The 11859-nt window shown below is 55.9% G+C and overlaps 1 protein-coding gene across 7 annotated transcripts; it reads right to left on the bottom strand.

Moving 5' to 3' along the window:
* Window positions 1-354: 354 nt before the first annotated feature.
* On the bottom strand, window positions 355-10571 carry TOR4A (torsin family 4 member A). Of its 7 annotated transcripts, XM_068656822.1 has the most exons (3): window positions 6517-7155; window positions 3211-3423; window positions 355-3144 (listed from the first exon to the last, which is right to left on the bottom strand). In XM_068656822.1, the coding sequence occupies exons 2-3, from the start codon at window positions 3381-3383 to the stop codon at window positions 1650-1652; spliced, it is 1668 nt and encodes a 555-aa protein (XP_068512923.1). In that variant the 5' UTR covers window positions 3384-3423; window positions 6517-7155; the 3' UTR covers window positions 355-1649. The 7 variants fall into 7 exon arrangements, with proteins under 7 accessions (XP_068512923.1, XP_068512917.1, XP_068512921.1 ...); XM_068656816.1 differs by lacking the exon at window positions 6517-7155 and adding an exon at window positions 10085-10571 and having other exon boundaries at window positions 355-3423; XM_068656820.1 differs by lacking the exon at window positions 6517-7155 and adding an exon at window positions 8436-8594 and having other exon boundaries at window positions 355-3423.
* Between the last annotated feature and the right edge of the window lie 1288 nt (window positions 10572-11859).

The following is an 11859-nucleotide window of genomic DNA, read 5'->3' as shown; positions in this document are numbered from 1 at the left end:
TTCTGCAGGAGAAAAAGGCTTCTCCACTGGGCAGCTGCAAGAGGAGAAGCCACACACAGGCTTCCCAGCCTCGCATTGTCTCAGCCAAGGGCCCATTTGCACGGTCTCCGACCTAATGCTCCCCCAGGCAGCTCCATAGGGTGGAGGAGCCGTGCAGCACCCAGCTGTCAGTGCTGCTGCACTGTGTGTTTCGGGGCATTTGGCTTACCACAGGCAAACCCCAGGAGCTGCGCACGCTGCGTCGAGGTGGTCTGCAAAAAGCACTCAGCAAAGCTGCAGCCTTTGCTCCCAGTCTGAGTCAGCTGCATTGAGGCAGAAGAGAAAATTCAGAGGAAAACCACATTTCAGTGAAAAAGAGGAAAAGTACTTTGAGTGATTTTATTCAGGACAGTTTGGATTTATTCCTGACAATAGCTCTGGAAACAGGAGTTTGTGATGGACGTCTTTGAAGACCAACAGTTAGAAAGAGGCAAATCAACCAACCAGTGCAAACATCCACAGGATTATGTATATGATAATTCACAGCAAACTGTAGAAGGGGATCTGGGCACAAAACCAAAACCTGAAAAAGCAATGCCATAAATACCTGCTCCGATTGCCTGCTCAAAACAAGGACCTGTGCTCTTCCTGAGGAGCTTCCAGGCCACATGCTCTCCACCAGGTCTCAGTGGCACAGAACCTCTTTTTGGCCTTGCAGCACTAGGAACGGGCCCAGGATCTCGCCGCCCTTGGCCCAGACAGCCCAAATTGTCTTTTCCAGTGTGTGTTGCTTAATATCTGTCAGTTGCTATTTTGGGCTTTCTAGATAATGAGCACGGTGAAGTGTACCCAGGAGCAAAAAGCAGAAGAGCTCTCGGGACAAGTTGCCTGCACCAGACCCCAACCACTCTGGCAGTGCTTTCTGCCCTGGCTGGCACAGTCTTCAAGGCGAGCCCAGACAGACTCGCAGGGCAGAAACCTCGCTGGAGGTGCCAAAGGTGAGCTCAGGTATGAGCTCAGCCGAGCAACAGCTCAGGAACCAGTCCAAGAACACAAAGCAACCTCAGGAGCGTGCGGTCACGTAGGAGATGGAGAAGGCAGAGCTCTGACTGCCCAGGCATTTAGGGCTGAGGGGCCACAAATTCTCCATTCTCAAGGCATCCCCAATGCTGGCAGCATTGCCTCTGTTCTGCAGAGCCACCTGGCTTGCACAACACCAGCCAGGATCAAGAAGAACGAAGGGGTGAAGACTGAGCCTGGAGAAGGAGCGAGATGCAGCTCCCTGTGCTGCCAAGACAGCAAACCCAAATGGGTCATGGTTCCTTCCCTTTGGCTTGTTCCCCACAACATCTGTTCTCATCTCACAACTCCTTAATGACCAGTGTCCTGAATGAGCACGTGAGGAACAAACAAAGCATCTCCAAATTACTGGGAGGCTGCTGGGCTTCGTTGACCGTGCCTTGTTCACAGCACAGCAGGAACAAGTGAGGCATCTGGAGAAGAGCGATCGTGCTGCAGAGGAGCTCAGGCTGCCGTCCCACTGCCTCAACCAGGGCAGCCTCTGAGCAGGTGGCGGGAGGCCACCTGGACCACAGGCCACTGTAAAACTCCTCTGTAAGCCCAGAATTTTGTAAATCCTGAGCACAGGGATCAGTCTCCGCAGTGAGTCACTACAGCAGGTTGACTTTGGCCACGACCTGCTTGCAGCCCATCCTGGAGTACTGCTTGTCACCTGTAGTGTAGTAACTGAGCTGGCTGGCTAAATTCTCAACATGGTCCTGGTCGGGATACAGCCCTTCCCTCCTCATCTCCTCTAGGAAGCAGTTGATGACGTGGCTCTTCTCCAGGAGAATGAAGGGGATGATGTCTGCAGACTTCCAGAGAGGGTGGGTATGGATCAGCACAGGCTGGACAACTCTCAGCAGCTCTTCAGCTCCCCTCTGCTGACGCAGAAGCTCAGCAGATGCATTCTGGATAACAAACTGGGTTATTTCACCACCTCCTATGTTGCTTATTAAGATGTAGATGGCATTCAGGAACTCGTTGGTTTGATTGGGTTCAAAGAATCGGCTGAGTGTATCCAGCAGGACTGGGGACATGAGCTCAACCTCATCCAGAATAAACAGTGGTATTTTCTCTTCTATTTCTGCTCTTGTAACCATGTCAGAAATTTTCTTAGACAAATCTATTTCGCAAGTAAGAGGAGCCACACCGTTTGGGCAGTGATGCATAACAAAGTACTGAAGCACGAAGTCATTGTCCATGACAGAACGAAAATGTTTGGCCAGCAGCCAGCCGACGTGACTCTTCCCAACCCCTGTTGGGCCATTTAAAGAAATTACTAGAGGCTTGTTGTGTATGTGGGTAGCCAGATAGTCTTTCAGCAGTTCCATAATACTTTCCACAGCAACCTTCTGCCCAAATACTTCCCGGTGCATTGTTTTCTCTAAACCATCGAGGTCGTATTTTTGGAGATTGTCATCCAGGTTCTCTATAGCATTGAGAATCTGGAAGAAGATAATGACAATGAGCAAGAGGAGGCAGCGTTTTGCATTGCTCTTCTCCTCTGTTGGAAGGTATCTTTTTGTTTTATCTGGATACAGGACTATCCGCGATTTCCTTCGTTTCTTTTTCCGCCTGGATTTGTTCATTGAACGCTGCTCCACAGATGTGTCAAAGGTGAAGTACTGTGACGTTTCAAAGCCACTCTGATTAAAGAAGGACATGGAGGAGCCGTACAGGCTGGATCGGGTCAGGGAAAACTGCCTCTGGAGCAGCCGCGCGTGGACATGCTCTGACGATTTTTCTCGGGGGAGCTCTAAATGCAGACGGCTTTTCTTTTGCACCCGGTATCGCCGTCGAAGGCGGACAATTGCCCGCAAGGGAGAAGAAATAAACGAGATTTTCTTTGAAGAGTCAGGGTTTTCAGCATCAGGCCCTTCTTCCTCATCACTTTCATAGTACATTGCCTCTCCTCTTGCATCAGTCTCAGCACAGGGCATCTCTCCCTCCCCGTCACTGTCTGTGCAGGGCATCACTTCTTCCACACTGCCCTCAGCACAAGGGGCCTCTTCTTCTGCATTGCTTTCGGCACTGGGCATCTCTACTTTCGAATTGTTCTCAGTGCTGGACATCTCTCCTTTTGCATCACTGTCGGCACAGGACCTCTCTCCTTTCACATCGCTCTCAGTGCTGGACATCTCTCCTTTCGCATCACTCTCAGCACTGGACATCTCTCCTTTTGCAGCACTCTCGGCACTGGACATCTCTACTTCCACATTGCTCTCAGCACTGGACATCTCTCCTTTTGTATCACTCTCAGCACTTGGCATCTCTCCTCCCACATCCCCCATGTCAGCCGGCATTTCTCCATCCACCTTCTCACAGGACAGCTCTCCGTCCATCTCACTTGGTTCTTACAGCACATTCACATCATCTTTTTTGCTAAAAGAAAAAAAAAAAAAAAGACAATATAAAATCAATCTATGTAAGATCAGAAAGTGACTAACAGCAGCCAAACGAGGAAGCTATCCCACTCTCTTACAAGCAGAGCAATTATATGTAGCCATCAGCCACAGGAGGGTGGCAGAGGGAGACTTTCAGACCTCAGCTAACTTTCTGGAAGACCTCCCAGACACACAAGGCTACAGGTGAACTTCAGTGTAAATAAATGCAAATCAATGCCTCTCCCAGAAGATAACCCTGGCCTCACACACAGAAGGAAAGCTCGGAGCTGTCTGGGTCAGAATCCATGACGTGTGCTGCCAGGAGTGCATCAGCTCAGTCCTCAACAGAGACCAAAAAAAAAACAAAAGCTACAGTAAGCACGACTAGGAAAGGAACAGAGAATTAATCATTATGCCACCAAAATGTCATTATGCCACCATACAAACCCCCGGTGTGCCCAAATGCCGACTCCTGGAGGGCAGACAGGCGCTGGTGGATGGAGCCTGGGCCCAACTGATGAAGCAGCAGGACCACAGGCAGGCAGACCCTGCCCTGAGCCAGAGCTGCCCCCTCCGATTTCCCTAACATCTACCAGGCAGGAGCAGCACACAAAAACCACACCTCCGCCCCAGTGTATGCACACACGCACGTACACACACCCCCATAAGGAAACATTTCCCTGTCCACCACGGAGATCTTTCAGGGTGTGGAAGCGTGCATGGGGTAACTCGCTGCCAAAAAGCCCAGGCACTGGTTGTGGCACGGGGTGATCATTCTCAGCTGTGCTGAGGCTTTGCAAGCTGCCACGGGGAGCTGAGTGGGGCTGTCCCACGGCCCCATCACCCTCCTGTCCCCCATCCTTCGCTGCCCCACTTCCCACATGAAACCCCAGGGGAGCACGGGGCCGTGAGCATCCCCCCAAAATTACAGCCGCATGGGGAATGCACAGACAAACCTCGGTCGGTGAGCAGGGAGGAAGAGGATGAGCTCCGGCAGCGGGACACGACGACGGGAGCACAGAACTGCCGGGGAAACCCCGAGGAGGAAGCGGGACTTCGGGTCTGGACACGGCCACCTCCACGTGCAGCAGCGCCAGTGCCGGCTCGCTCCCTGCCCTGCACCAAGATGCTGCCGGCAGAGCTGTGTCACGGTGGGAGGGCATTTCCCCGCCGCCTCCAGACCGCGCCAGCACTGACGCAAGGGGACAGTTGGCTGCGGTGACATCGCCAAGCCCACGAGCAGGAAGCGGGGACGAGCAAGGCGAGCAGAGCTGCTTTCTACCTGGAAAATCAGCCCCGGCCCCTGGCAAAAGCCTCGCGCCTGCGGGGAAGAGGTGGCCACCGTAGGGCTTGGTGTTCCCTCGCCACAGAGCAGCAGGAAGGTGCCAACCTGCAACATGTCACGCTCGGGCGAGGGTTTTTACATCAGGGAAGCTGTGCCCGAACCCGACACTCGGCTCCTTGTGGGAACTGGGCCAGAGCAGGCAGCTCGCCGTGCGCTAATGGCTGTGCGAGCTGCTGCCGTGCAGCAATTAGCCCTGAGCGCTAATTGCTGACCCTGCGCAGGATTTGGCTGTGCCCTGCAATAAAACCAGCCAGGCAAGATTCCTGCGAGGAAGTGCAGTGGTGGTGGGGCCAGCAGGGCTGGGGGCCACTGCTGGGGTTCCCGAGCTGTCCCCACACCACCCCGGGGCCACACGCTTGCTTCTCCCCCACTCATTTGGTCTTTTCCCATGCGCTGCCCACAAGGCTCCTTGGCGTGGCCATCCCAAAAGCTGCTGGGAGCAGCCCTGCACCGTGGAGCTTTGCCTGGGGGCAGATCCCCCTCCATGCCACCACACACACACACAAAGTTTTGTCATCCCTGTAGGTACAGAGGGATGTGGAAATGCGAGGGTTCAGGGAGTGGAGCGATAATGTGAGGAGCAGTGCCACAGCCCAAACACACCCCAATGGGTGCTGCAGGGTCACAACGTGCTGCACCACTGCTGCCTGCAGCCCTGGCCAAAGTGCTGTGTGGCTCCACCACTGCCACCACCATGCCCACGACTGGAGCCCGGGGGTCCCCAGGCCCCTTCTCCAGCAGCCGACAGCCCGAGCAGCCATCCGTCCCCCAGCACGGGATGGCAAGGCCTCCGTGCTGAGCTGAAGGAGGCTGGGTGGAGGCACCAAGCCTCATCTCCAGCAACGACTACGTCCAGTCATGCATAAAATAATCCTGCTAATACCGTGAGTCAGGGCCTAATACCTGCTGTTATTGAGGGCTTGAATTTTGTAAGAGTGGCCCCTGCTTGCTCAACAGGGCCGGGGAAGGCAGCCGTGGCAGCATGTGGAGACGTGCCTTCAGCACCCTACTAGGATGTCTGGTGAAAATAATAAGCAAAAGCATCAGCAATGGGATCTGCGGCATCCCCAGTGCTCGTGCAAACACCGCTAGTCGCTTCCCCACAACTGCTCCAGTCCTACAGAAGGGATTGAGTTTGGAAACATTCTGGAGGAAGCTCCGGATCTCCTCCACCAGCTTTCCCTCAATCCTTGCAGCCATCTCTCGCCCTGCTCCAGCTCAGCCTGACCCAGCCTGTGGGGCCACGTCCCTGCGGCTCTGAGCACCCAGGGAGCAGCACCCCGAGCCCGGCAGTTCGGGCGGCAGAAGGGGAGAAGTGGGGCCGGTGAAGCTGCTGGGAAATAGGGAACAGCTGGAAAACCCCAAAGGATGATTGCCCACCCCCATCGTGCTGAAATCAACCACCTCCATCTGCTACCAAACATATCCGGGGGAAATGTGAGCAAAAGGGCCCCATGCAGAGAGTCAAGGACAAAAGGGCCAGGAGCGGAAACCCTGGCTCTTCGGGAAGTCTGAGATGCCCAAAACTCTGTGCTGCCCAAACTGCTATGCTGACCAATTCACTGTGCCACCCAAATCGTCGTGCCACCCAATTCACTGTGCCACCCAAATCGCCGTGCCACCCACATCACTGCACCGTGGGGCCAGCCTGGGAGCGTACCCCAAAACCTCTTTGTGTCTCAGGGCACGCACATGCTCGCTGTCTCCCAAAACACCGCACGAAGGTGGCAGCAATGCAAAACCCACCTGTGATGCCCCAAAAGCCAGCTGTCCACCCAACCCCAGGCTTTCACCAACCGGAGCTCGGTGCGTGCGAGGCTGCAGGGCACGCAGGGGACGGGGCCGGATGGAGTGCAGGGACCCGCAGCCTCTCCTCGGGGCCGGCCGCCGGTGCTCCCCTTCGGTCACCCCAGCCCAGGCAGAGGCCTCGGACGGGCCGGCCGCCCGCGCTGCCCCTTGCATCCGTATAAAAACCCAGGCGCAGGGAGGAAATGGCGCGGAGGAGTGGCCCCAGCGGCACTTCCTTCTGCTCCGCCGGCCGCTCCGTTTTCGCCCTTCTCTTGCTCAGCGCCCGGTGCAGCCGCTTCGTGCGAAGGAGTGCGAAGGCTGCCGAGCATGGCTGGGGCTCCCAGGTGAGCTCATCAGCCTCGAGAGCCCTGATTTTGGGCAAAACATCCCCACCCTGTGGGGTGTGATTAACCCCAGCCCAGCACCGGAGAGGTTACAGCGGTTGCGGTGTGCTCGGGGGTTATCGGTGCAGCTTGGGGCAAAGCCAGAGGGTGAAACCAGGAAGGAGTCCATAAAAAAATAGTGAGTCTGCCAAAAACAGTGAGCTGGGAGGCATTGGTTTGTGTCTTCTGGGTTTTGCAGTACAGGAGCTTTGCCCCCCCCCATCACTGCTGATGCCTTTATCCCCTTTATAGCACCCATGCCCACTGCAGAGGGGACTTGATTGAGCTCAGCCCCATGCAAAAACTCCCCCCAGATGGCTTATTCCACTGACAGCATTAAGGGAGAGACAAAAAGCAGTGGGGTTTTGCAGCCCTGGTTGTGCAGAGGCTGCTGCACCTGCAGCTCGTCCCCCCCAGGCATCTGCCCTGCCAGCCCCACACTCTCACCTGTGCTTGCATGGCCCCGCTGGGCTTTTCCCAAAAGCCAGCACCAAGTGGCAATGCTTGCCCAGCCCCAAAGCCATCCCTGGGCGCTCTTTCAAGCTCTCTCTCTCTTTTTTTTTCTCCTGGATGAATCCCCAGGGGAAAGTGGACAGAAGGAGTTGAAACCTGGTCCCGCAAGAGCAGCTGCCCAGGACCAAAAATAGGTGGGAAAAAATAATCCTAAAACTTTTCCAAGCCTGCGTGGGGCTGCTGAACGCACCTCTGCTGCAGCCGGGGGGATTTGCCTAACAAATCCTTGTCAATGTGGGGATTTCAGCATCATGAAGGCGCAGGGGCTCGGTGCCTGGGGTGGCAGCCACAGCAACGTCCCCTCCGGAGGAGCTGGGGTGGGCATTTCAGGAGTTGCCACGCTCACAGATGGAAAAAAGAGGCATTTTCTGGTTAATTCAGGGGTTTGCAATGGGGGAGCTTCTTCCCAGCAGAGCTCAGCATGGCTGAACACCATTAAAAAAAAAAAAAAAAAAAAAAAGGCAATATTTCCCACTTCATTAAAAGCAGCAATTAGGAGGGCAGGAGGCTTCCAGCCACCGCCTGAAGGCTGTTAGGGACCATCAGCAGCCCAGGAAAAAATTCAGGAGAGCAGTGAAGCATCCCCAGCGCGTGGCTCAGGGGAGCAGGAAGCCCCCAAAACACTGCAGGAGAGTGAGAGGAGGGCGAAAGCACCGAGGGATGCTCGCCTGGTGGTGTTGGGGGGTGCATACATCCCACCGAAGCTGGGGGCAGACGGACGTGCTGGGGGGGACAACACGTTGGGGGACCCATGTGCAGGCAGTGCAACGGGGGGCACACAGTGGGGGAACAAGTAGGGGTGTCGGGCAGTGCAGGGGGAGGCAGAGAATTTGGGAACACTTGTGGGGAGCAGTGGGGGGGGGCATGCACTTGCTTTGGGGCAGCGCAGTGTGGGGGCTGTAGGCATGGGGGTCATGCAGGTTGGCAGAGCGGGGCTGGGTGTCGGGGGCAGCCCCCTCCCCTCCCAAGCCCCCCACTCACCTCGGGGCACCTGCGAGCCCCCTGCCCTCGCTCCCTGCCCGCCCCAGCCTGGGCCCCCCCCCGGGAAGGAAGCGGCCGCTCGCGGGGCCCGCACGGGGAACTGAGAGCAACGGCTGCGGGCGCTGCTGCGGCCCTTCCTGCAGGGCCAGGAATGCAAATCCTGCCCAAACACGGCCTCTCCCACAGCTCGGCCCCAGCCAGGGCCCCCCGGGGATTAAAGGGGTGAAAAATCCCAGGGGAAATGACGGGGTGCCCATCACCCGTGGGTAAGCACACCAGTGGGTCACCCGTCCCTCCTGTTGGTACCCAGCACACCGCTTTGGGGCACCCGCATGTTCCCGTTTCTGCCTTTGCTTTCACACCAACTTTGCTGTTTTCCTCCACGTTGTGGCATCTGTAAGCCGGGCGCATGCAAATCCTGCCCCAGCGCGAGGGAAATGAATCCCCAGGTGCAGCTGGGGCTGAGGGTGCTGCCAGGGGCTGAGGAGCGCCCAGGATGCAGCTCCCATGCTCCTGGGAAATATTCGGGCCATGGGAGGCAGCCGGTGCTGCGACCCCAAAAAAAGGAAGAATAAAAGAATATTAACAAAAAAACAAAAAAAGGATTTTGTAATCCTTCCCACAGTGGGTACAGCAGGGTGGGAACATCTCAAAACCCAGCGTTTTGGCCAAAAGCACAAATTGCAGCAAGCTCAGTGCAATACCACGCAGCAGAAACGCTGATCAGAGGCTGCCCGGGCAGGATGTGGCCCTGGGGCCACTGAGCTGGCCCCGGCTCCGTGCTGTTCCCTGTTTGACTGTTAGCAAAAATTTCCAACTTTCGTAAGCAGCCCTGGTTTAACGTGTCCTGAGTAACCCAAACAGTTTACGTGTGGGCTGCGGAATGTCCCTTGTAGGGAAGAGGCATCCTGCTTGGTTTATGGTGGGCTTTCTAAACAGTTTATAAATAGAGCAAGGTAAATGATTGCCACCACTCTTCTCGCAGCAGAGCAAAGATTTCCACCCAGTTTCTTTTTAAAGAAACTCAGAGCAGACCAGTCCAGATTAAAACTCTGAAATGCCCGTTTGAAGCCCTTGTTTCTCCTTGAGCGGAGCTATGTCCCTACCTCGCTAAAACAATGAGAAAAGGAAAAAAACGAGCAAAGCGGCCGTGGCAGCTTCAGCCCCTCACGTGCCAGGCTCGGTGGTGTCACGGGAATGCTGCGGCCAGGCCAGGAAGGTCCCAGCCATGCAGGGACAGCCAGCGGGGGAGGCACCGGGAGCTTTTTGCATGAGTAAAAATGTGGAAGTTCAGGGGTGAAAAAAAAGAGGAAAAAAAAATTGGAAAGTACGGGGGAGCGGTGAGTGGCCCCAGCAATCCCTCCCACGTTACCCGAGCACCATCACACTGCTCGCATCCCCCCGATAACATAAATAACGTCTTGTTTCGCAAGCGGTGATAAATAAAGTGATCTTAGCACTTCCCTGTGTAAACGAGCATTCGCCAAAATAGTTTATGTTCTGCAGCAAGGACACTTATAAAACGCCACAGAGGGACTGAAGCCATTTCTAAGCACCTGAGGAGGAAAGAAGGATCAATATGAGCTTTCAGGTTTTACATTTTTCTTTCTTTCCTCTGCCAGCAGAAGCGATTTGCAACGGGCACGTACCTGGTGCTCCCAGCACGGCCTGAGCCGGGGTCCGGTCGGGATGCGGCGTCTCCTCCGCTGTCCAGAGCGCTTCCATTGCACGGCGCGGGGATGAGCCAATCGCCCTGATTTGTTTTTCTTTTTTTTTTTTTTCTAGCTTCCTCAGCTCAGGCTGAAAAATTCCCTCCCCGGCTTGTTTCAATTAACTTCAAGCCCTTGACGTTCCATCGCAGCTGAAGCGCTCATTAAACCGGAGTTTTTCCTACTGCAGCGCTTTGAACCTACCGCAGCAAAACTCGCCCCGTGGCTCTGAGTCAGGGACGTGGCGGGGACGGGCGCAGCTCCTGCCCCAGCAAACTCATCGGGGTCGGGTTGGGGCAGGCTGCTCGTCCCGTGCTGAGCTCCGCCGCGGCTCTGTGCAGGCTGGGAAGGGCCCTGTGTGCCCCGTGTCACACGCACGCCAAGCGAGAAACATTTTTTTTTTGTGGCTATCAGCAAAACACAACCAGCCCCGGCAGTGCTTGCAGCTGCTTTTCAGCCCCAGCTGCCAGCTCTTGCTCCATCGCTGGTGGTGGCCGGGGACAGCCCCGCTGCAAAGCTGGTGGCTTCTTTGATCTCGTGTGACCGAAGTGTGTCTGCCCTCCCCGTCCCAGCCGCGGAGCATCCAGATGTTTGGCGTTCAGAACCGTTGCGAATGCACCCGATACAGCCACTGCCTGGCTGCTGCTGCTTCTATTTGCTCAGATGCCTCTCTTTCCCAAATCCAATCCATCAAACAAACCAAACAGAATCAGAAGAAAGATGAGAGGGTGTGAAACACGGCCTCTGCTCCTGCAGCCCATATAGAGAATAGGTACCTGCCATGGGATGCCCACGCCATGCTCCCTCTCACCTTGCCAGGGCACATGGATTGGGATGGAGCCCAGGTGCCTGGGGGCTGCTTTCAGTTATTCAGGGGGCAGAGAGCTGAGCCAGAGGTGACAAAAGGCTCTAGGAGCCAAGCGGTGTTCAAGAGAATGTGGAAAAGTCCCTGGGAGGCATTTTCTGCAGGGAAGAAAGTGTCCCCTGCATCCAAAACCAGGAACCTGCTCCAGGAGCACAGCGTGGGAAGCAGAGACCAAAGCCTGGGGCTCAGCAAAGTTTTGTCTCGTGTCCTTGTCCTGTGGGTCCTGGGTGCAGCTCCCAAGGACATCCTACACCATGTCCTGGCCATCCCACTCCCCTGGCGGCCCCAAACAAGGACAAGTCCAGCAGGGTGTCCTGCCACGGCCTGCTGGGCTCCACGCTTGCTCCTGGCACGTTTGGGCACTGATTTCCCTCCCTGCCTGCTGCCATTTGGGACTTAGCCACCATCTGTCCTTCTTGGCTTTACCTGGAGTAACGTCCCGTGCATTTGCTGTTAAAAATGAATTTTCCTGCCCTGCTCGGGGCTCCTGCTCCTTGCAGCACCATGTATGCACCCAAAGCCAAGCTACCTACAGCCCACAGTCACAGTGGCCCAAAGCGTCCTCCCCATGTCCCCCTTTGGGCCACCAACCCTCAGCTCCATGCACCCAGCACCTACTCCACTACCTGCACCACCCCAGGTCCCAAACATCACCCTCCCCTTCATCAGGTTGCAGCACAGCCCTGCAGAAGGCGCCCACCCTCCTGCCACCCATCCTGCCTGCCAGCTGTCACCGCTGTCCCCAGGCCACAGACAGGCACAACCCCCAAAGTTGCTCTGGAGTTGAGGGTTTCTCAGCTTCTCCACCCCGGGTAACACATCTGAGAATAAAAGCAGGATCTGTGGGCAG

Source organism: Anas acuta, chromosome 20 (genome assembly GCF_963932015.1).
Source record: "Anas acuta chromosome 20, bAnaAcu1.1, whole genome shotgun sequence".
Taxonomy (NCBI): Eukaryota; Metazoa; Chordata; class Aves; order Anseriformes; family Anatidae; genus Anas; species Anas acuta.
The sequence above is the reverse complement of the archived record's forward strand: the minus strand, read 5'-3'. Positions and strand labels throughout refer to the sequence as shown.